At 38.0% G+C, this 23,297-nt stretch overlaps 1 protein-coding gene across 1 annotated transcript in view; it reads right to left on the reverse strand.

Annotated features, from left to right (window-relative positions):
* The window catches only part of LOC127419509 (transmembrane protein 201-like), a 33,317-nt gene extending 10,423 nt beyond the window's left edge, over positions 1-22,894 (reverse strand). Inside the window, exons 1-6 of the mRNA XM_051660960.1 lie at positions 22,298-22,894; positions 20,971-21,091; positions 20,520-20,708; positions 19,976-20,155; positions 8,772-9,130; positions 5,730-5,933 (exon numbers count right to left, since the gene is read on the reverse strand). Coding sequence (XP_051516920.1) covers positions 5,730-5,933; positions 8,772-9,130; positions 19,976-20,155; positions 20,520-20,708; positions 20,971-21,091; positions 22,298-22,467 — 1,223 coding nt within the window. The 5' untranslated portion in view covers positions 22,468-22,894. The remainder of the gene's footprint in view (positions 1-5,729; positions 5,934-8,771; positions 9,131-19,975; positions 20,156-20,519; positions 20,709-20,970; positions 21,092-22,297) is intronic.
* Between the last annotated feature and the right edge of the window lie 403 nt (positions 22,895-23,297).

Consider the following 23,297-nt stretch of genomic DNA (forward strand, 5'->3'; position numbering starts at 1 on the left):
CGATTATTAAATAATCGTCTAATCGCGGTTATTTTAGATAGATGCGATAATTGTGCACTTCAAATTCCAATCACATTTTAAATGGATACATTAGGGAATTTGAAGCTAATATTTAAATGCCATTAATGGTGCATTTGTGTGTCATTCAGTTGAACTCTGAGCATCACTGAGCCGCACCGTGGATGTCATACAAAGCGCTTCTCAAGCGCTCTGGTGCACACTTCATCAGCAAAGGCTTGGCCAAACTCCAGTGAAAATCTAAAACAAATATAAACTTTGGTAATGAATGCAAAGCACTCCAGTTTCACTTTAACAATAGTGTAATGGCAAATGTTCCTGGTCATAGCGGGTTCATACACGCAGTGTTAATGACACGCAATGAGACAGAAGAGGAGATGCACTCTTACTCTATTTCTGTGGAGTGACAAAATTATGTACCAAATCTAAATTTTTTGTGGGTTTAATCTAATAGCATTAAAAAAAGATTTTTCAGAATTTATGTATTTGAAGTTAAATATGTAAAAATGACTTCTTAAGGTGTATGAAGCACACATGCACCTTACGAAATATGAAACTTTGACAATTAATCTTGAAAACCCTCAGAGAGACAATTAATCATCATAGCCCTAGAACAGACAATGATTCGTCATAATCACACTTACAGCCCTACTCCACAGTAAATCAACGTAACGAGTAAACAATTTAATATAGCAAATTTGCAGACTTATGAAATCCAACATCACTAATATCTCAATCCACATCCATTTGCTCAGTAAAGACTTCAATGCATCAACTAAATCAAAATTACCAGAGATAGTTTTAAATGAAAAACCAAACACACAGTTCCCATTTTATCAGCATTTTATTTCACTTTTCGTAACAGAGTTAAATAATACAAGCATAAAAAAATGCAACACAACTCAAGCTGCTCCAACATGCTGCTTTACTCAAAACACAACTATCCAAAACTTTATTAACACAAATCCAAGCTTATACTTCTGGACGGAAACAATTTCACACAATTCAACAATGCAGTTTTTTGACTTTCACATTATAACTTAGGTGTCATTCAAAAGTCTTGATCTTTTGTCAGATGTACCAGAGAGAGCATGTCGATGCCAACATCTTAGCACTTTTATTAATAATAAAAAGGGCAAATGGTTGATGAGAATGAAAGTATTACTTTTCTACACTTAAATTTGAACAAGTTCTGGTCCTGCAACGAAGGAAAAGCAATAAACAACCAGAATGCTACAAAACACATCGTGGCTTCTGATCACTACAAGTTTAGTATGAAAACTGTGGCACATTCACATACATTTGAGATGTCAAACATTACATAAATGTGAGTTTATTGATTTAGGGTATTATAATTGCTTACCATTTGTAAGACCTAAGCTAGTCCAAACCAGACTAAGTTTTTGAAAAACTGGAATTTGGATAAGAGATACCAATTTCAAAACAGGCAACTTTGCTTTCTTTCCAATTGATCTTTGACCTTAAGATACAATGTGTTCAGATCTTTGACTTTGAGAGGTTCTACCACATTAAATCCTTAGTGTTGTATTCAACTCAACTTATCTGCTCATATTTGCTGTCATATGAAATCTGTGGATCTCAAGATAATTGCCAACTTAAAACAAAAAGGAAGACACAGGGTAAAATGTGAACTAAAGGCAGCAATTTTTCGAGGCTGATGAGATGGTATAGGTAGTCAATGAAAGGATCAAGTTCATACTCATAATAATACAAATAAACCTTGGCCGGTTAACCAGTCTACATGATTGAGAAACTTTTAATCAATATCAAGTCTAGATTAGAGGTCGACCGATATATTAGATTTACCTATTAATCGGGGCCGATAGTTGTGCTTAACTATCGGCAAAAATAAAAATCTAATTTTTGGTTCTTGGTATTTGGAGGGTTCTACAGTCTAACTGCTTGGGTCAACAGCATAACTGCACCCTCTAAAGGTTAAATAAAAACAATCACTGACTCTGCACGCAGTTTGTTGTGCAATGTTACTAGGCTATTTATAGTGACAGACGCTTCAAAAGCGGGATTAAAAACATTGACAGAAAAAAGCCAAGGTATGGACTATGTATATACGTTATTGTTCTTGTCATGGTACAATAAATCAGTCATTTAAGACAACCAAAGATGGTTTGATAATTAATTTATAACATTAGTTGTTTAGAAACTGCTTACCTTTTCTCTTAATACGCAGTTTTGAATAATCATTTTTTTAACAAGTCATGAATTCATGCAGAACATGAATTCGTGCAGATCCTTTGTTTTGTTTTTTTCCGGGGTTGTGTGGCGTCCAATTAAAGAGGTTTTGTTTCGAAGTGAATTTATAAGTTAATTATCAGCAGCAGTAAATCAATCCATTAATGCCACCCTTATGCTGCATGAGTTTTTGCTTTTTTCTCGGCCGTACTCTTGCTTCAGAAGACCAAGCGCAAGGAAATTACATTGAGTGAATGCACGTGCACAGGAACAGTTTGATAGTTTTCTCTTTTATGGTAGTTTTTTACTATAAAGATTCCCAAACTTTTCTCACTTCTGACAAAACGTCTGTCCAAGCTAATTTTATGACGTAGTTATGTACAAAAACGTAAGAGCATTGTAAAATATATACATCTGAAATATACATTTGATATTCATGAGGGCACATTGTTATATAACACAATGTGCTCATGTGAGGGCACATGGATCTATAATATAGACAATGCCATTCTAAAATTACCAAAACAAGACTTGAGTTGATTTTATTTCTATGTCTTTTTCTCTCCCCCTTTCTTGTACTTCATTCATAGATTTAATATGAAAATAAAATAAGAAATATTGTCTGTAGTGATGAAGCATACAGTCTCTATTTGGCTTATTAAGGCAGTGTTTTGTTACTGCTGAACCAACACGTTTGACCTGTAATATTTTAATTAGTATTTTCATTCATTTCAGATGGCAAAGGTGTTTTTTGCCACCATTAATGGCAATTAAATGGCCCAATTAATCATCTATCAGCCTGTTTTCCCACCTTAGTTATCGGTATCAGCAAAACCCACAATCAGTCGACCTCTAGTCTAGATACAAACTATTATTCACCAAAAATCAGTACTTAAACGCATTTGGCAAGCGAAACTATGAACATGAGGATATATAAAACTAATTAATACTCAAGGTTAAAGATGTCTTCAGTCAAATACTATAAAAGCAAGGGCCGTGCTTGCCCTCCCTATAGACAAATTAAGCAAGTTGCTTAGGGCACCTGATCCTCCAGGGGGCCCACAAACTGTGAAAGACATTATAGGTAGTGTTACAAACATACTGACAGGGGCCCCCACACACATTTTTGCTTAGGGCCTCCAAAAGGCTAGGACCAGCACTGAGCAAGGAAAATGTGCCATTATTACAAAAGGAAATGTTCACACTAATGATTAGCCAGTAAACTGTTAATAAATGTATTTTTAAAATGTTACATAGTACATTAACAGAGCTTTTTAAAAAAATTGAATGAAGTAAACTTCAATTTTTGGTAATACAATATTATAAATATTTAAACTAATGCTTAACTATAAGCCAATGTCTTGAAGTAAGTTGGGAGTAGAGGTCAACCGTTATTGGATTTTGCAGATAGCATTAACTATAACTGATGGATAAGTCTGACTACCGATTAATCAGCCGATAGATTTAAAAATAAATTTTCTTGAATGTTAAAAATTATTACAGTGGCAGAACGCAAAAACGAGTCTAAAATAAATACAATCCTAGATACAGTTTATTGTGCTGCCAAAAGTCCAGTAAAAATAATCAGGAAAAAATATAATTTGGTGCATAACGTGGGACTTTTAACGATGAACAAGCCCAAAATGCACCAGGGACACTTATGTAGAGTCCACTGAGGAACACGGAGGAATAAAAACAAAAACAACAAAGAGAACTATAGGCAACTATCTGTGTTGATTTTTGCTGATAACCGCTAGTTCCAAAAGTAACTATCAGCGTCGATTAATCAGTAAATCCAATATATCGGTCGACCTCGAGTTGAGAGCCTATAGTTTGTCTGAGGTAAACATGCTTTATGGATGATCTTAAGTACCATAAAATTTGTATTAGGTGATACATATCTTCAGGAAATGTGCTCAAGGTATACAGACTTACAATTTAAGCCACAGTAAATTGATAAAGTTGCAGACAGTAAATGTCTATGTCACATCAGTAAGTAACTTCACAGCATATGCTACATGCATATAGTTGGGGATTACAGTAATGCAAAAATAGAAAAACATACAAATCTACAGTCATACTTTCACATGCCATCAAACACACGTTTTACTAGAACACACAAAAAATACAATATACGGGAGACAATTACAAGCAGGTGTTTGTCCTTCAAGGCATTACAATTGAATCCATGTAAAGTTTTGATGAAAAATGTTTTGAAAATGTCCCTTACATTTCAATTTGACTTCTTTTACATTATTTAGAGATATTCAGAAGAGACGGCTATATTTCACAGGGATGTAGTGTGGTTAGTAGTATTAAAACTGAATGGCTCATAATGCAATGTAATTAATAGACAACATTTTACAGTTTAGTACATCTATTATATAAGCACAGTATATACTATGCTGAGTACTAGGTGAGCTAATTTTTCTGGGTCATTGAATAAATAATATTATTGCATAAATTCTGTATTAATGATTATGAAATCAAATTGGTGAAGTCATTACAAACTTAAGAACCTGAAATTCAGGCGGGCTTATAAATTATTCCAAATCTAAACAAAGAGAGGGGCACAAGGCACACATATTTGACAAACTCTCAAATGTGTTGTGATGTTGCTTAACCAAGAAGTGATCTGAAGATGATAATTACAGACTCAACACTGAAGGCTGGGTATTTTTTTTTACTGTTTATGATAACTGGTCTGTGCAGTGTAAATAATGCATCGCACACAGCCACCGAGAGCTAAACATATTTGTATGCTACCAGTTAAATATGGCTAATATTGTGTATAGTATTTTAGTGTTAAAGTTTGATATAACGGGAGTAGTTGGCACAAAAATGGGATTTAAGTTAAAAATGCACAATGATTAAAAGCTTTGTAAATTTTGAGTGTCAATTTCATGCCCCAATGTAACAATATCATTGATCATGAGTATCCAGTGTAGGTGGGGAAAAAAAAAAAAAAAATTCCCATTTCCCCAAGCAACATTCCCATTTATTCATGAACAATGCGCTTTCTATTGCAATGCAACAGCAGTAGCTATCATAATCCTCCTTAACCGTGATTTCAACATGGACCAAAACAAAGGTAAAATAAACTTACGTGTATATTACAGAATTGGTAGCAAAAATGTAACACTACAAAAACAGTGCACTGTATTGAAAAATTAGATTAATCTATGACAAATCAGGGGCACTATGACAATGTCAAGAATTAAAACTAGAAAACAGAACACACAATAAACTTTCCTTTTCTTCTACTTTGCTTTGAGCAAGACCATCGGGGCAAGATTCAAGCACACAAACCAGCATGGTGATTTAAAGGCCAATATAAACTATAGTGGATATCTTAAAGGCCATGGAGGTTTATATTGGAGTGCATTAGTTTGTTAGGAAAGCTGGGAAATCTGAGAAAAATCAAACCCTTGATTCTATTTGTCCCAAATGTGTCCTCTCTTAAGTATCCCATAAAATAGTGTCACTGTTCAGATTCTGACCTGCGACCTCTGGCTCTTCTCTGACTCGTGGATTTGCGTGTTGCCACAGCGGAAGCGAATCCCACCAGACAACACACAGACATGATGCCAAACTTGACCATTTCCAACCAGTCTGGGATGTCTGTCTTCAGGTAAAACTCAGCCAGGTAGAAGCACATCACCAGGAGCCACAGCACAGAGGCCACTGCATCAATCCTCCTCAACCTTTATAAAAAAAAAAATAATAATAAATAAAAGGTGAAAATGCATTTAGCTTAAAATTTTAGGTAACGTTCACATTCTAAGGCCAGAAACATACACCTACATGCAAGCTCAATTTCACGTGTTGTTGCATTCCGAAATGTGTCAGAGGTACGAAACATAAGAAACATAAGAAAACATCGCATTTTACAGTGCATTAGCATTAACAATCTAGCGTAGTCCATTTTCTCTTTCAGGTCAACTAGTAATGTGACGCAACAATTTGAAGAGAATCTTGCTGAGCAAGTTAGATCTTATATAAATGTTTATAGCTACTTGAAATAAAACTACTTTCTAGCATTGCTGTAGTTTCCATGTGGTAGCTGTTTTTTTGTCCCAGTCGCAGAAATGCACAAACTATCACTTATTGTCCTTTTAGCACATAGTCAGTCTGTTTACAATGTATAATAATCTCAAGTTTTTTAAAACATACCGATTTCATAGCACAGTAATGTACATGTTAATCTGTGTAGTGTGTAACTATCTATTATAACTTTACTGCTAAATAAATGATTAATTAAATATATTATTGTAATTTTCATAAAGCATATTTCTGCATTTTACTATTTTCCTGTTTAATAAAGAATATTTCATCTGCATCATTATTGATCCTCGTTTTACATTTTTTTGTTCACTGTAGTATTATGGTTTTACTTGCATTATCAACTCAGGCTGTGTAATATAATATAAAATAAAGCCTTTCATTGAACTTGTATCAGCCATATCACGAGTTTCACCTTTTAAATGAATAGGTGTAGTACAATACAAACTTTAACAGTAGATTAAACACTTGAATGATCATATTAAAATATGCTGGTAACTGGTGGTGGTTCATTAGCAATGTAAAAGCGCTTAAAGTGTAGTGTCAGAAAAGTGCTATAAGTGTAAAATTAATTCATTAATTCAAAATAGTAAATACCAGTGTTTTTTATCTTTATCAAAGCAAGTAATATTTTAATAGAATGTTCATATTCTGTTATCTAAAAGATACATGTTTAATAGAATAACATATCAACATGAAAATAGGACAAATGACTCAGACTCTGAATATCTTCAAATCATGATCACACAGGTGATGTCCAGGTAAGGTCAAAATCATGAAATCCATTGGCGCAGAAGAGCAGTGACAAAACACAGCTCATAAAAGGTGTTCTTCCGCAAACTGATTGCAAAACGATGTCAAAACGATCCCCGTTCACACAGATCCGCGAAAACGACTAAAAACGTTGTATTATGCATGCCAGGCCAGTAGTTGCCGATGTCACTTTGTAAAGAAACACTAAGCGTCTGCGCACATAAGCATTCTTCACAGAGCAGTGAATACAAACAATGAAGATGGCGATCGCTGGTCGTAGTAGTGATGCAGTAAATCTACACTTTGCTGGAGAAGCGTCAATAAACTCAAAATCTTGAGCAGCACAAACACAGTCCTGTAGTCCGCCACTGTAGTTTTGAATGTCTCGCGCGTTGTTTTGAAGTACTCTCGCGCATGCCTATAGACTGAACACGTAATACGCGTGCGCGTGACGTCATCGTTCTCACAAATTCGCGTTTTTGTATGTTTACACGGAGACGATAACAGCATAGTTTTCAAAAATGTGCACTTTGAAACCCATTTTCAAAAGTTTGTGTTTTCGGGCCCTAAAACGCCGTTGTCGTGTAAACTAACAGCCAAAACGCATAAAAAGTTTTCCGTTTTTAGTTGAAAACGTCGTGTAAATGGCCCCTAGATCCTATGCTAACGTCCGTCGTGAAATATGCGCAAATTTTCAGCGCATTTTTTTCTCTCGTAGATTTGGCTTACCTGTTAATTATTTTCAACAATGTCCTAACTGTTTTAATACGTTGAGTAACTTTTACTTGGTGAATTCCATTCAGAACAGGCTGTTAGGGTTACTCTTTTGGTCCTGCATGTTTCATTCAATTGTTTTCAATAAATATGTCTGTGTTTGCTAATGTTTATTAAGTGAATAGGTTTCATGTTCTATATATAATGTACAATTATGATTATGCAAGGCAAGCACGTCGCAGATAAATGCCCCTTCTCTACAGAATTTAGAGTTGGATTTGGCTGTTGGAACAGATTAAGTATTTTAAATGGGTCTTTTAAACACTCTGTGTTTTCTGAATGTGTTCTGAGGGTTTCTTACTTTAGACAAGTTGTCTTCAAAATTTACATCAGTAAAAGTTGTCGTTCAGCACATCTTGGTACACATGCAAAATTCAAATGCACATTAGCTATTTTCAATTGTGCATTTTTATTTTAAATAAAATAAAATCATTTTCATTTGACAACCCAAATAGTCATGAGTTCGCGTCACTTCTCATTTGCATAAAGTTGAACTCTGCTAAAATTTGTTGCATCACCAAAGGTGTTGATCACTCATGTTGTTGGAAATCTACAATTCTCATTAAAAATGTGTAACTTCTGGTCGCTGACGTGCTGCAAATTGCCATCAGTGTGAATGCCACACTCTCAAACTGAATGTGGTCACTCATGCTGCCGGAAATTACTAATTCTTATTGAAAATGAATGGCTTCTCAATGATTTGTTGCTGCAAATCACTGCCTGTGTGAATGCTCTTTACATATGGTTTAATGACATGGACATTTAAAGGTAACTATCTCCCCCTTGAGCACTGCGGTTTGTTATTGCCACATTAACACAAAAATTCGCATTATGTAAAACAGGACAGTACACTTGCAATGCATTGGCCTGGCATTACTGTCTGCATGCTATGTTTCTGACCTGCTTGGTGCCAAATGAGGAGACACTGTACTGGAAAAGCTCAAGTGTTTCACCTGATAGGTCCTGCCATTAAGACACCTGTGATGCAAGTCAGGAGACCAACAGAGGCCACAGCCATCTGGTTATCACTTCCAGACTGCCAGACTAGCCTGGCGTTCTCCATGGCCTCTTCTGGTAGAAGACCCACAAAATCGGTCCACATCTTGCTGCCCTCATTGGCCTTGGTTTCGCTGTCATTTTTGAGGGCATGTTTGGGCAGGGCGACTCCTCCGCTTAGGGGCTGCGTGACAGTGGAGGACACATCTGGATCTCCAGACCCAGACAAAGCCACGGCTACCAGGAAGGCACAGGCGAGAAAGGCAAGGACTCTGAGCAAGATCAACCAGGCTGGTGTGGTGACGGAGTAAGTGTTCTGTACAAATGAGAAATTGAAAATCACCTGACACGAGAACAGAAGACCACTTTATAGTTGCATGCCAAGCCTAATTAAAAACTTGATGAATCAACAGTAGCTACACTATGAAATACTATGGGAATACAAAAGCAGCGAGAGAGAACAGGTCTTTCCTTATCTCTGGCATTCACTTACATCCATCCATCTGTGATTTAAGAAAACACTAGTAACAGATTGGTCATTAATCATACTTTGTACACGCTACACACACACAAAAAAACTAAGTTGTAGGTTTATCTGGGCAACTTATCTGAATTCAGTGCATATTTCATTTCAATCCCTTGACACCTAATCAAGCCACTAGTTTCACTGAATCAGAGTGGTATACAAGAGGAACGTGCTCTATTTTTCATGTCAAATCCAACGGCTTGAAAACTAAACAATGTGGTCTTAAAGGGATAGTTCATCCAAAAAGGAAATTCTGTCACCATTATTTATTCACCCTCTTGAATTAAGTTTTGGTCTGTTCCTCACAGAAATGTATCTTATGACTTTAGAAGACTTGGAACATGCTGCATTGGTCATTTGAACCACTTTAAAGGGTTAGATCACCCAAAAATGAAAATTCTAAAATGCCAAGATCGCTCTTTCTTTCTATCTGCAATCCCCTACAATCATAGGTGCATAAATACTTCCCATATGCTACAAAAAATGCCAGTGGCTAATCACAGACTGGTAATTTTTTTAGATTTCAATACCCAGTGTTTGAGTGGTGTAGTAGCAAAAAAGTTCAGCACCCAGATATTTTCAGGGCGTGCCGAAAGTAAAAGCTTTGACTCTTTCTGTGTGATGCGAGTCCAAGCAAACCATTTGTTGTTTAATAATTTGACTTAATATCCTTTCAGTCAGTTATTTATCAAAAACAACAAAAGAAACATTTAATTCTAAATCACACATAGCATGAATGCTGTAAAGAAGCCACTCGACCAAAACAAACACTACTTTCAAAGTTCATGCCACAGGACTTAAAGAGACAGTACCGTTTTAGCACTTGTTCTATATATCTAAATAAATACTTGTAAATAGTACAAATTAGACATGTAAACAACAAACATGTAACAATATACTGAATATATGCAATATAATATATTCAATTTCAATACATCATTATGATGTAATACATAGACTATATTTAAAAAAAAAAAAGCTAAAATGTCACCATAATCATAAAAAATGTATGATAAAATAAAATTTGTAAAATTGATATGTTTGTAATTTAACAAGGTCCCCTGTATAATGAATAACAATATTGATAATGATAACTTCTTTCATACTGTAAGCAAATTGGACATTTTAACTGAAATATACCCAAATTAATTTAAAAGCAAAATCGAAAAATCTAATCATGACATAGTGTTGTATAGCGATATATATAGAATTGTGACAGTTATCGCCATAAGTATCGTATCGTGAGGTGGCTGGCGATACCCAGCCCTAATTTACCCTACTCACCCACATGATCTCCCAGGTGTGTATGACTTTCTTCACCAGAACACGTTTGAAGAAAAATATAAATGTTTTAATATTGGCTCAGTAGGTCCTTAAAATGCAAGTGGATGGTACATCGAATTTTGAAGCTCCAAAAAGAACAAACAGTCAGCATAAACGTCATCCATACGACTCCAGCTGTTAAATGAATGTCTAAATTATTAATAAATTAATGTCTAAAGCAACACAATCGTTTTTGGTGCAAAAAATAACAATATTTAAGTACTTTAACTTTAAATCATCGCTTCCAGTCAGCAGTGGTATGCACGAGTGATGTAATCAAGCTGGCATGTGAGATGCGTGAGAACCGATGCACACGCAACACCCAGAAGAGCAGCGTTGTTAACAACAGAGTAGGATGGGAAGTCACATGGTGCCATGCGAGGTTTGGATGTGTGAACGGTAAGCTCTGTGCACTTTGCTAGTTTTAATACTTTTTGTGTCATAAACCGGTGAGATTCGATACACTGTGTTCCATAACTGTTCTATGAAGACAATATGTCAAAGAATTCAAAATCCTTGGGCTCTGGAGACATTAAAAGACACTTACGTGCTCAAGCTGAAGCTCCTGAGCAGCAGGCCGAAAGCCCAGGACTCAATTTGGCCAGTTAGGTGAAAGAGATTCAGAGTCAACTGTTGAACATGTCGGCAATGCTGACAAAGGTTGTTGCTGACTTGGAGGATCTTGCTGTAATATGTTGATCGATCACTGCCATGGAGATGAAACTCACCGAGTTGGTTACAAGAGTGGCAGATGTTGAGAAACAGATCGATTATCTGGAGTCATCGGAGAGGAAATTAGCTGCTAATGACCAAGGCAGACTTGGAGTGTGTCTGGGAAAAGTTGGAAGACCTTGAGAATCGTAATCGGCAAAACAACGTCCGAATTGTTGGAATTTCTGAGGACGGAGGAGAGGAGATATGGTGAAATTCCTAGACGAGCTCTTCCCGAGTTTGCTCGACATAGCAGGCCATAAGCTGGAAATCGAGCGAGCTCACAGGGTTCCGGCTCGGAGATCCGCGGAGGGATACAGGCCCGATCAATTCTGGCCAAATTTCTAAGATCATCCGATAAAGATCTCATGTTACGTGAGAGCCAGGAGTAAAGGAAGGCTTTCTTGGAAGAACCACAGCATTTTCTTGTTCACAGACTTTGTGAATTCAACAAGAGAGAAACGTGATCGATTCAAGGAATGCAAGAAACTCTTACATCAACAGAAGGTCGCTTTTTCACTGATGTTCACGGACAAATTGAGAATAGATACTAAGGATGGCCTTAAAATATTTACATCCCCACAGCAAGCGATGTCCTTCATAAAGTCAACGGAATGAGTAAGTCATTGTGTGATGCTCTCGATGCAGCCGAGTGGGCCTAACTCGCTGAACATTCACTTGACTGTCCGAGGAAACTGTGCGCCTTTGTTTCTTTTTGTGCTGGTTCTGCCTAGCGGCTGGAGTTTTTTTGTGGAATAAAACTCCTTCGGGACAGTTTGCGGATGAATCAGCACGTTCTTCGTGCTTATGCCTCCTATTGGATGGAGTTTGTTTTTTGGAATATTTCTTGCAAATCATTAGAGGGATTAGGGCATTTGATACACTCATGTAACAGCCGAAGGGCCGGCTCACGTTCTTTGTGCTTATTCCGCCTATTGGCTGGAGTTTGTTTTATAGATTATTTTCTGTTGTGTAATTCTGTCCAACAGCAAAGTTGTTGCGGAGACTCTCGTAGGCGTACATGAACTGTTTGAGTTTAGAAGGATGGACGCTGGTTGGCACTGTCGTGCGTGGGGTTAATGCGCACGTTTTTCTTTTTTCTATTTTTTTTGTTCTGGGGATGTTCGGGGGTTGATTGTTGCACCTATGTTGGAATGTGACCTTAATAATTGTATTTTTGACAACTTATTTTTTCTAATATGTCAACATGTCAAATGTTAGTATGAGTGGATTGTCTCTCTCCATGTGGAATGTGAATGGGTTGGGGCACCCCATAAAAAGAAGGAAGGTTATTTCTTAAACACAAGAAATATGATAGTGTTTCTTCAAGAAACACATCTTTCCCCGCAGGAAGCTGAAAAATTTGGGAATATATGGGGTGGACATGTTTTCTTTAGTGCTGGCTCAAGTAAGAGCAGCGGAGACATTACATTGATAAGTAAGCATCTACAATTCAAATTTATTAAAGATAAATTAGGAAGAGTCATTATTGATTTAGCAGAAATTCAGGGGCAAAGGTTGATTTTGGCTAATATTTACGCACCTAGCACTGATGATCAGGGCTTTTTCATAGATCTTGAAGGGATGTTGCAAGCCGCTGGCACCCTTTAATCTTTTGATGGACTCAGTCCTTGATCATAGTGAAGCAAAAGTGTGTAAGCCCCCTAGAGCAACACTGACGCTTCACAGGATGTGTAAAAATCTTGGTCTTACAGATATTTGGAGACTTTTGAACCCATCTGGTAGGGACTATAATTTTTTTTTCCATTAGATTCCATTTTTCAGTCCATTAGATTTATTCTAGAATTTTTTTTTTTTTTTTTTAAGTCCCTCATTTCATCTGTTGTGGATTGCTCAATTGGAAACATCTTAGTCTCAGATCACGCCCTGGTGAGTTTAGAGACGTTGCCACATACAGAGAAAAAGAAATCATATAGTTGGCACTTTAACATATCCCTATTGCAAATCCTGAATTCCAAAAAATGTTAAAGACTGAAATCAATGTTTATATGGAGATCAACTGGTTCTCAGTATCCTCTGTGGGCGTGGCTTGGGAGGCACTTAAAGCGGTCGGATCATACAGTATGTCTCATTCATCAAAAAATCCAAAGCACGAGAACTCGTGGAACTGGAAGGGAATAGTAAAAGTGCAGAGGAAGAGCTGAAGCACCGAATCTCTTCTGATGACCTCAGAGAATTGACCCGATTGAAATACAGATATAACACTATTTTGTTGCAGAAGGTGGAGTTTTGGCTATTCAGGGCAAGACAGTTATACTTTGAGTCGGGGGACAAAGCAGGAAAACTTCTGGCTAGATATATAAAGCAGAGAGAGTCTTTTTCTACCATTCCCTCAGTGAAATCTGATGGTGGTGAAATATTTACCTCAGCCATTGCCATTAATAATGCTTTTAAAGAGTTCTGTCTTGATCTCTATAGCTCCACGTCTTCATCTACTGATGAAGATATTAGAAATGGTGGAACCATTAGAACTCCCTAAACTGACGACTGAGCAAAACAATTCTCTTGATTCTGAAATAAACTTGGAGTAGCTTGGCGAGGTAATTAAGGCCTTGCCTACAGGCAAGGCTCCGGAGTTGAACAGCTTTGCCACTGAATTTTTTAGATCTTATGCTACAGAACTGACTCCACTTTTGTTAGAAGTTTTTACAGAATCATTAAAGAATGGAAGGCTTCTGCCAACCATGACACAAGCCCGGATCAGTCTGATTCTTAAAAAGGACAAAGATCCAAGCGAGTGTAACAGTCCAATTTCCCTGATCCAGCTAGACATAAAAATATTGTCAAAAATTCTGGCTAACCGATTAAGTTATGACATCTCTTATACATATAAACTCAGCAAAAAAGAAACGTCCCTTTTTCAGGACACTGTATTTTATAGATAATTTTGTAAAAATCCAAATAACTTTACATATCTTTACTGTAAAGGTTTAAACAATGTTTTCCATGCTTGTTCAATGAACCATAAACAATTAATGAACATGCACCTGTGGTCGTTAAGACACTAACAGCTTACAGATGGTAGGCAATAAAGGTCACAGTAATAAAAACAAAGGACACTAAAGAGACCTTTCTACTGACTCTGAAAAACACCAAAAGAAAGACGCCCAGGGTCCCTGCTCATCTGCGTGAGCGTGCCTTAGGCATGCTGCATGGAGGCATGAGGACTGCAGATGTGGCCAGGACAATAAATTGCAATGTTCATACTGTGAAACGCCTAACACAGCCCTACAGGGAGACACGAAGGACAGCTGATCGTCCTCGCAGTGGCAGACCACGTGTAACAACACCTGCACAGGATCGGTACATCCCAATATCACACCTGTAGGACAGGTACAGGATGGCAACAACAACTGCCTGAGTTACACCAGGAACGCACAATCCCTCCATCAGTGCTCAGACTGTGCGCAATAGGCTGAGAGAGGCTGGACTGAGGGCTTGTAGGCCTGTTGTAAGGCAGGTCCTAACCAGTCATCACCGGCAACAACGTCGCCTATGGGCACAAACCCACCTTCGCTGGACCAGACAGGACTGGCAAAAAGTGCTCTTCACTGACGAGTCGCGGTTTTGTCTCACCAGGAGTGATGGTCGGACTCGTGTTTATCGTCGAAGGAATAAGCGTTACACCGAGGCCTGTACTCTGGAGCGGGATTGATTTGGAGGTGGAGGGTCCGTCATGGTCTGGGGCGGTGTGTCACAGCATCATCGGACTGAGCTTGTTTTCATTGCAGGCAATCTCAACGCTGTGCGTTACAGGGAAGACATCCTCCTCCCTCATGTGGTACCCTTCCTGCAGGCTCATCCTGACATGACCCTCCATCATGACAATGTCACCAGCCATACTGCTTGTTCTGTGCGTGATTTCCTGCAAGACAGGAATATCAGTGTTCTGCCATGGCCAGCGAAGAGCCAGGATCTCAATCTCATTGAGCACGTCTGGGACCTGTTGGATCGGAGGGTGAGGGCTAGGGCCATTCCACCCAGAAATGTCTAGGGTAACATCTCACAGCAAGAACTGGCAAATCTGGTGCAGTCCATGAGGAGGAGATGCACTGCAGTACTTAATGCAGCTGGTGGCCCAACCAGATACTAATTGTTACTTTTGATTTTGACCCCCCTCAGGGACACATTATTCCATTTCTGTTAATCACATGCCTATGAAACTTGTTCAGTTTATGTCTTAGTTGTTGAATCTTATGTTCATACCAACATTTACACATGTTAAGTCTGCTGAAAATAAAAGCAGTTGAAATTGAGGACATTTCTTTTTTTGCTGAGTATAGATCAGGTGGGGTTTATTCAGAGCTGCAGCTCTTCTGATAGCATTAGGCGTTTCATCAATATCATGTGGTCAGTGGTGAATGATCAGACTCCGGTTGCTGCCATTTCACTTGACACCGAAAAGGCGTTTGATATGGTAGAATGGGATTATCTTTTTAAGATTTCAGAAATATATACGGGTTCGGAAATCCTTTTATTGGATGGATTAAGTTACTTTATAGACACCCAGTAGCAGCAGTACAAACAAATGGATTAATTTTAGATTATTTTACTCTGGATAGGGGCACCCGGCAGGGTTGCCCTCTTTCCCCATTATTGTTCTGTCTTGCCCTGGAACCATTAGCAGCCGCGATAAGAAAGGAAGATAATTTCCCAGGGGTGGTGACGGAAGGTGTGGCACATAAGCTTTTGAGTTACGCTGATGATATTTTATTATTCGTCTCTGACCCCGTTAGATCTATGCCTTGCCTCCACAGAATTATTAATTCCTTTAATAATTTTGCTCTCACGATACAGAGTCAATTGGTCTAAATCCGAAGCTTTGGCTCTGACAGTGTACTGTCCAGTAACAGCTTTTCAGCCGGGCGCCTTTCAGTAGCCCAAACAGGGAATTAAGTATTTGGGCATTTTATTCCCAGCAAATTTGTGTGATTTAGTTAAGAGTTAATTTTGACCCCTTAATAAAAAGGTTTTCGAGTGATGTGGGCAGGTGGACTTCATTACATTTATGTAATGATTGGGAAGGTTAATGTAATTAAAATGAATTGTATTCCAAAACTTAACTACCCGCTTCAATCTCTCCCTGTAGATGTCCCCCTCTCTTATTTCAAGCAATTTTCAAGCAATTTGATAGCATAGCGAAGTCCTTCATTTGGAATGGTAAGCATCCTAGATTACATTTCAGTAAGCTGCATAGGCCGATTGACAAAGGTGGGCTAGGCATACCCAAGATTTTGTTTTATTATTATACATTCGGTCTCAGACATTTGGCTCATTGGTCGCTTCCACCTGAGAGAGCCCCTCCCTGGTTTTGTATTGAACAGGAAGTTCTTGCCCATATTTCACCATTGCAAAGCCTATCAAACTAATCGGAGAAGTTACACCCCGTTATCTCGCATTTGCACTCGGTATGGACAAAAGTGTCCAGAGTGTTTAATTCGGACATTTACTTAAATGTTGCCTCGAGCATATGGCTGAACCCCAAATTATGTATTAATAAGTCAGAGTGTATTGTGAGGGGGGTTTCTACACTCGGTGACCTATATGAGAGTGGAATGTTGAGATACTTTGAAAATTTGGTTCAACATTTTGGGATTCCCAGATCTCAGTTCTATAGGTATTTACAGCTGTGCCACCCGCTCTGTACTGTTTTGGGGAGTAGTTTACACCCCCCTAAAGCAGTAGATACTCTGGGAGAGGTGATTTCTGCTTTTGGAAAAGGTCATGAGGTGTCAGTATATTACTTCCTACTAATTCAGAGTCTGGGGGACGGAGCTTTAACTTCTATCAAGAGATTATCGGAAAAAGATATAAACTTGGTATTGGAGGAGGGAGTGTGGGCCAGGATTCTAAAAAACATCAAGTCTGCATTTAGAGATGCAAGGGTGCGCCTTATGCAATTCAAGATTTTACATAGATTCTATTAGACCCCCTCTAGATTGTATAAGCTTAGTCTTAAAGACACACCCACCTACTGGCGATGCCAATCAGAAGATGGGGACACAACCCATGTTTTTTGGTGGTGTGATAAGATCCAAGATTTTTGGTTGAGGGTTCAGAGTTTTATGTGTGACGTATTGGACACTCAAATTTTATTTTGCCCCAGACTCTATTTTAGGCGATGGGGCGGTCATCAATATAGAGAATAAGCACATAAAAAGTTGGGTCCTAACCAGCGTCATGATCACCAGACAGATAGTTTTAAGGGGATGGAAGACGGCTGGATCGCCCCCATTTCAGGAGTGGTGCTCTGAGATGGGGAGGGTGGCAGCTTTTAAAGAGGGGTCATCCAGAAGACTGGGGAATTTAGACTTGTTTGTGGGGAAATGGGGCAAATATCTGCCGTTTTTGGAGGGTTCTCGGGGAGAAACTGTGGAGAGGTGTGTAGTGGTTAAAGTGTTTGATTATTTTATATATATATGTAATAGTGGGGGTTAAGTATTGATTCTGTTTGTATGTTTTGCCTTTCTTTGTTTAATATATGAATCAAAAAAAAGTTAATCATAAAAAAACAACTGAGTAGGATGAACGCTGTACAGAAGCTTTGTTGGTTTTGGTTTAGATCTATATTTGTATTTGTTTCTTTACTCACAATGGTGCGTTTGTGTGCTTATCTTGGATGTCTCAACCGAGTGGAGAACGCGAGATTACGTCTGTAATATGGCAATGTGAATACGTCACATGAGAGACCGCGTGAACTCCACCCTCGGAAGCAATGGATTATAGTTAAAAAGTACTTAAATATTGATCCTTTTTCACACCAAAAGCTATCGTATCACTTTAGAAGACATTAATTTAGCAGCTGGAATTAAATCGATGACGTTAATGCTTACTGTCTGTGACATTTGGAGCTTCAAAAGTCTGATTATAATCCGCTTGCATTTTAAGGACCTACTGAGCTGAGATATATTTCTATTTTTCTTCAAATGCGTTCTACTGTAGAAAGAAAGTCATACACACCTGGGATATCATGAGGGTGAGTAAATGATGAGAGAATTTCCATTTTTGGGTGAACCATAAAGGTGCAATATGTAAAATTTTTCATGTAATATTCGCCGTTTTTTTGCCAATGTGTGAACGGCTTGTAACGTAACTTTAAAAATGAGCCCTTTCCGGACTTCCTAGGTTGCCTATTAAAACCTGTAGACTGATTTTCATGCAAAGGGAGTGGGTCGCTTTTGCTGGGAAAATCCAAAGGATGTGACATTTATGCGCGCTCCCGAGAGCCTTGCCTCAGACAGTAGCTTCTCTTCCGCTATTCAACAGCGTCAACAGACGGTCTGCAACACTAGGTAACTTTATCTTAGAGATGGAATCCAGAAAACGTCCGACTCCCAGCACAACACCGACTCCTACACAAACTCAGAGTAAGCCAAAAAAACATTTATCTACTGAATCCCGTCTGGCTAAGCAGGAACGTGATCATGGTCGAGCGAAAACTAGAGTGAAAATCGGCTGGGCATTTGATTACTGGAGGGACCTTAATTCGTTTTTGAGGATCAAAACTGACCCTGAATTGGCGTTCTTCTTATTGGACGGGTAAGCTTACATAACTGCAAAGCATGTGAAATATAGTGCCATAAGGATTGATCTGTGTAATTATAGCTAACTTGATCTTGCCTGCTAACGCTGACGAATTGCAAGCTACCTTGCTCGTAACTTTCAAATAATTTCAACGATCTTCTCTTTATACTAAAAGTCAGTTTAATGTCAATGTTAATCTGTAATTATTCAGCAAGGTAAACTACAATAATACATGAAATGAATGCTAGACAATGTTCAAGATAATTCAAAAAGCTCCATTCATTATTGTAACGTAACTTGGTTATACAGAGAATATATACATTCTATTATTATAAAACAATAGTGCATCGATATATCAAAATGACAGTTGTGATGGAATCACATTAATACTGAGTTGTGTCAATATATTTATAATGTACAGTCTATTTTATAAACAGCTATTGTCATCATCCACCAAATTTAGCTAACAGCTATTGATAAAGCTGGCTAGCTAGCTAACGCCAACATAGGCTTTCGTATAAATGCAGTCAATGTATCATGCAAAGAAAAGTGATTACTTCAAACTACAGTCTCTCATAGTCAGACCTATATCCACACTTTGTTTTAGCCCTGTTCCAGCACTGGAGAGTCAAATATAATATGCAGTCTCAAAGTTTGTAGTAAAACAATCATAACTGTGTAATTTTAATTATGCTACCTCATCTGTCAGCATAATGTCGGTGAATCACGTTCAGCCTCTTTGTACGTTACGTCATTGTTTTGGTCGATGCTCACTCACGTCCCTATGGAGTGTGCACAAGCAACAGCTAGCTGGCTACAGTTTACTTAACGGCCACAGGTGTCAATAATTACAAGGGTTTCTGAATCTTACATACTGCACCTTCATTAATACTTTTAAAGTGCTTTTTGAGTCATTTGAACTTGATGTTAACCATGATGTTATTGCAATGTTCAATGGAAGTTTGGAATGACATGACGGCGAGTAATTGGACAGAACTAGTATTTTTGGCTAAACTAATCCTTTAAAGTTGAAGAAAATGTGCTAGTGAAAATCACCTTAACGAAGGCCTTATCAGCATCCCGACTGCGTCTGAGTTGGTGGTTGAAGAGCAGAGCTCGCAGTTGTCGGTTCTGGTGTTTGATGTAGTACTCCACTGCGGTCTGGCAAGGTCTGCACAATTTGTAGGTCTGTTCGAGGTGATGCTTATAGACCTCGATCTCTTCATCATAGTTTTCCTGCCATGGCAACGAACATATCAGATTTAATGTTACTGGTTGCATGTCTGTTACTTGTTATAAAGCTGGTGCCTTTCATCACCGTCATGGTCAGTTTGAGTAAACTTGGAGAAAACTCAACACAAAATAGTGTTGAGCAGGATTGAGCTTTAGATGTTCATTCTAGCTCCAAAAAAGTTTTGAGGCACAGATCAAATACGTTAGATCATAGACACCTTTTGCATGTTGTATTTAAACAATTGATTAAGTCTCAATATCGTAGAAAGTGCATGACAGAAGGTAATGTACACTGTAATATAAAACAAAAGTCAATTCACAACCCCTGGAGAAATTATGAAATTTAATGGGTTGATTTTAAACCTACATCATCCCTGGGGATGAACGATGCCAGCTGCTTAATCTTGAGTGTTTGGTTGTTGTTGCACTTCCTGCACAAAAGCATCTGGCAGTTGACCCACTGCAGAGTTTTAGGTGATTCTGGAATGCCAGCCGAAACACCATGGTTGAGATGCTCCATGTATTGAGCAGGGATGGGTTTGTTGTAGTCACCGTTCTTAAAGACAAAAACAAAAGAACATCAAATTCAAACTGCTCACATGCTTGGTCACATAATCTTATAGCATGTCCAAATACTGTTTCAATATATTCACACAATATTCACACATAATATTGGGCCTTATCAAACATGAGCGGGAAAAATAAATAAATAAATTGAATCCATTCTTATGTAATTTGCTACACTTTGTTTTGTCCATGTTCTATGAATAATTCCCATTATCTGACAAATATAACATCATTTTGGATGCAATCAATACCTCTTGAAATCCATTATACTGTTCACAGTATGGGCAATCCCAACAGTTTCTGTTCCCATAGGGGACCACTGTGTCCTGATTGCAGAACCAACAATTCACTATGACATGAGTTGGTTTCTTCCTGTAGAATAAAAACAAGAATTATGAAGCTCAGTCTTATGAGAAGTGTGATAAATAATACCCATCCATAGCAGGAAATAACCTCAGTGCAAATCTTTCATTAACTTGACCTGAAAAACTACAGCAGTTCAGTTTTCGGCTGCATTCCCTTCCATATGATATTTAATGCAAACTCATGTGACCCCTAACTTTGAAACTAATCTACTAAATGAAAAACCTGACTCAAACAACCAATGTCTCTTCTTAATTGGGATCTGATTACCTCACAGTAGTATGAAACAGTCACTATTTACAAGCTGATAAGGGTTTGATTACATGGATAAATTCAGTATGTGAGAATATAAATAATGCCAACATGACTGGATGCATAAAAAAGATGATTCATTAACCATAACATGTGATTACATGTTTTCTACAAGCTAGAAATTTGAATTAATTAGATTCCAGGAAATTAATTATATATTTTATTCATAATTAATGGTGTAATTGCAGTTTAAATTGACAGTCTAGACAAAATATGATTCATTCAGAAATTACTAGAGCAGGGCATGTGTGTAACACAAATAAAGCTAATCAAAGCTGGTATCTTCAACAATATTACATGCTGTTAGTCTTAGTCTAGCTTTAGGTAATATGTGGTAGGCTATAAGACTCATTTCTGACAGTTGTGACATTTACGACAGTTTTTTCCAAGGAAGATGGTCTTACAAAATTTTATAGCTTCCGAAATATAATAACCAAGTTACTTGGAACTGGTATTAGTAACATGGTATTAGTCTCCTCTATCATCTTTTTTTAATTATAGGGAGATTCTGAAAGTTTTTAAACTGTATTTAAAGGAGATTTTTCCACATTAATTTACTATACAATACTTTACAGCAATTTATAAAAGCTGTAGTAACTGGTATTTTAGGCTGTAATTATGTTTTTTATCATTATTATTATTATTATATATTTTAACTCCAAACATGAAGGTTATTAGGCATTATGAAAACTCGCGCGCTTTTTTTGAGAACGCAGGCTGCGCGACCACAAATTTATTTAATTTAGCAAATGCAATAAATGTTATGATCAAATACTCCTGCGTGTTAATAAGAGGAGGTCGGGAAAGGCGTTCTGCTCATTGTAATGCACTCTGGCGTCGTAGCAAGCTACTCATGCCTGTTTTGCTAGGCCCAGCGACATTTTATGGACAGGAACACAATACCTGGTTGCAAGTTTGTAGATCAGCGCTCCTCCTGCAGCAACCGCAGTCACTCCAACGCCACCGACTATAAACGGCGGGTATTGTAGTAACATTTGGTTAAAGGCCTCCATTGCAAAATGGGATACTGACTGTAGTGTTTTAACAAGAAGCCCCACGCTGGACTTGTGCATGCGCCAACAGAGGCGAGCAGCAGTCTACAACATGGTTATATCCAAGAGTTGTCAAAATAAAAGTCTATGCGCCTCGAGTCTTCCCATGACCGTCATGAAAAGTAAAATACCAGCGGTATTAACATTTTGTGGTATGGCATCTGATGTTTGGCTCTGGCACATCCGGTGGCATATCCGGTTGTGAGTGGCATGTGGCACATGCCAGTGATTTTGTGGCACTGATATATGCCACTGCATTTTGATACCGTCGATAATCCGTTTTGGAACACGTTCGTCTAAAGAAACACTTGAGGAGGAGTCGGCAGCACATACACAAATCTTTACTGTGCTGTAAAAAACAAAAACAAAAACAAAAAAAACGAATACATGCAGTGTTTTTACTGAAGCGGTAGAAAACGAAAGGTAAGTGGCTTGTTTGAAGTTGCTACTGTCTGTGTTGTTGGGTTAGCTATTAGCAGAGAATATTTAGCAGAGACGGGCCACTTCTAGTAAAATGACTGGGCTGTAGAAAGGAAGTCCCGCCTTACAGGTTAAAGAGCCAATCACCATTTAGACACAGACATCGCCTGTCAATCAACTCGCTAACACGCATGCGTGTTTTAGCGTAATATGAGGTAAAGAAGCCCAATTTATGATACCAATATTATCAAATGTAATTACTGATTTGAAATATGTTCTTTGATCGTAATTTTGACCAACCGTTTTTGAGATTTCGGTGTTCCCCCATTCAAGTAGATTGGAGCTGCACTGTCATGACTGGAAATAGCCTCCCGAGAGCGTTCCAAAGATGGCCAACAGTGGACTGACTTGCTAGAATTACTTTGCTATTA

Source organism: Myxocyprinus asiaticus, chromosome 28, assembly GCF_019703515.2.
Source record: "Myxocyprinus asiaticus isolate MX2 ecotype Aquarium Trade chromosome 28, UBuf_Myxa_2, whole genome shotgun sequence".
NCBI lineage: Eukaryota > Metazoa > Chordata > Actinopteri > Cypriniformes > Catostomidae > Myxocyprinus > Myxocyprinus asiaticus.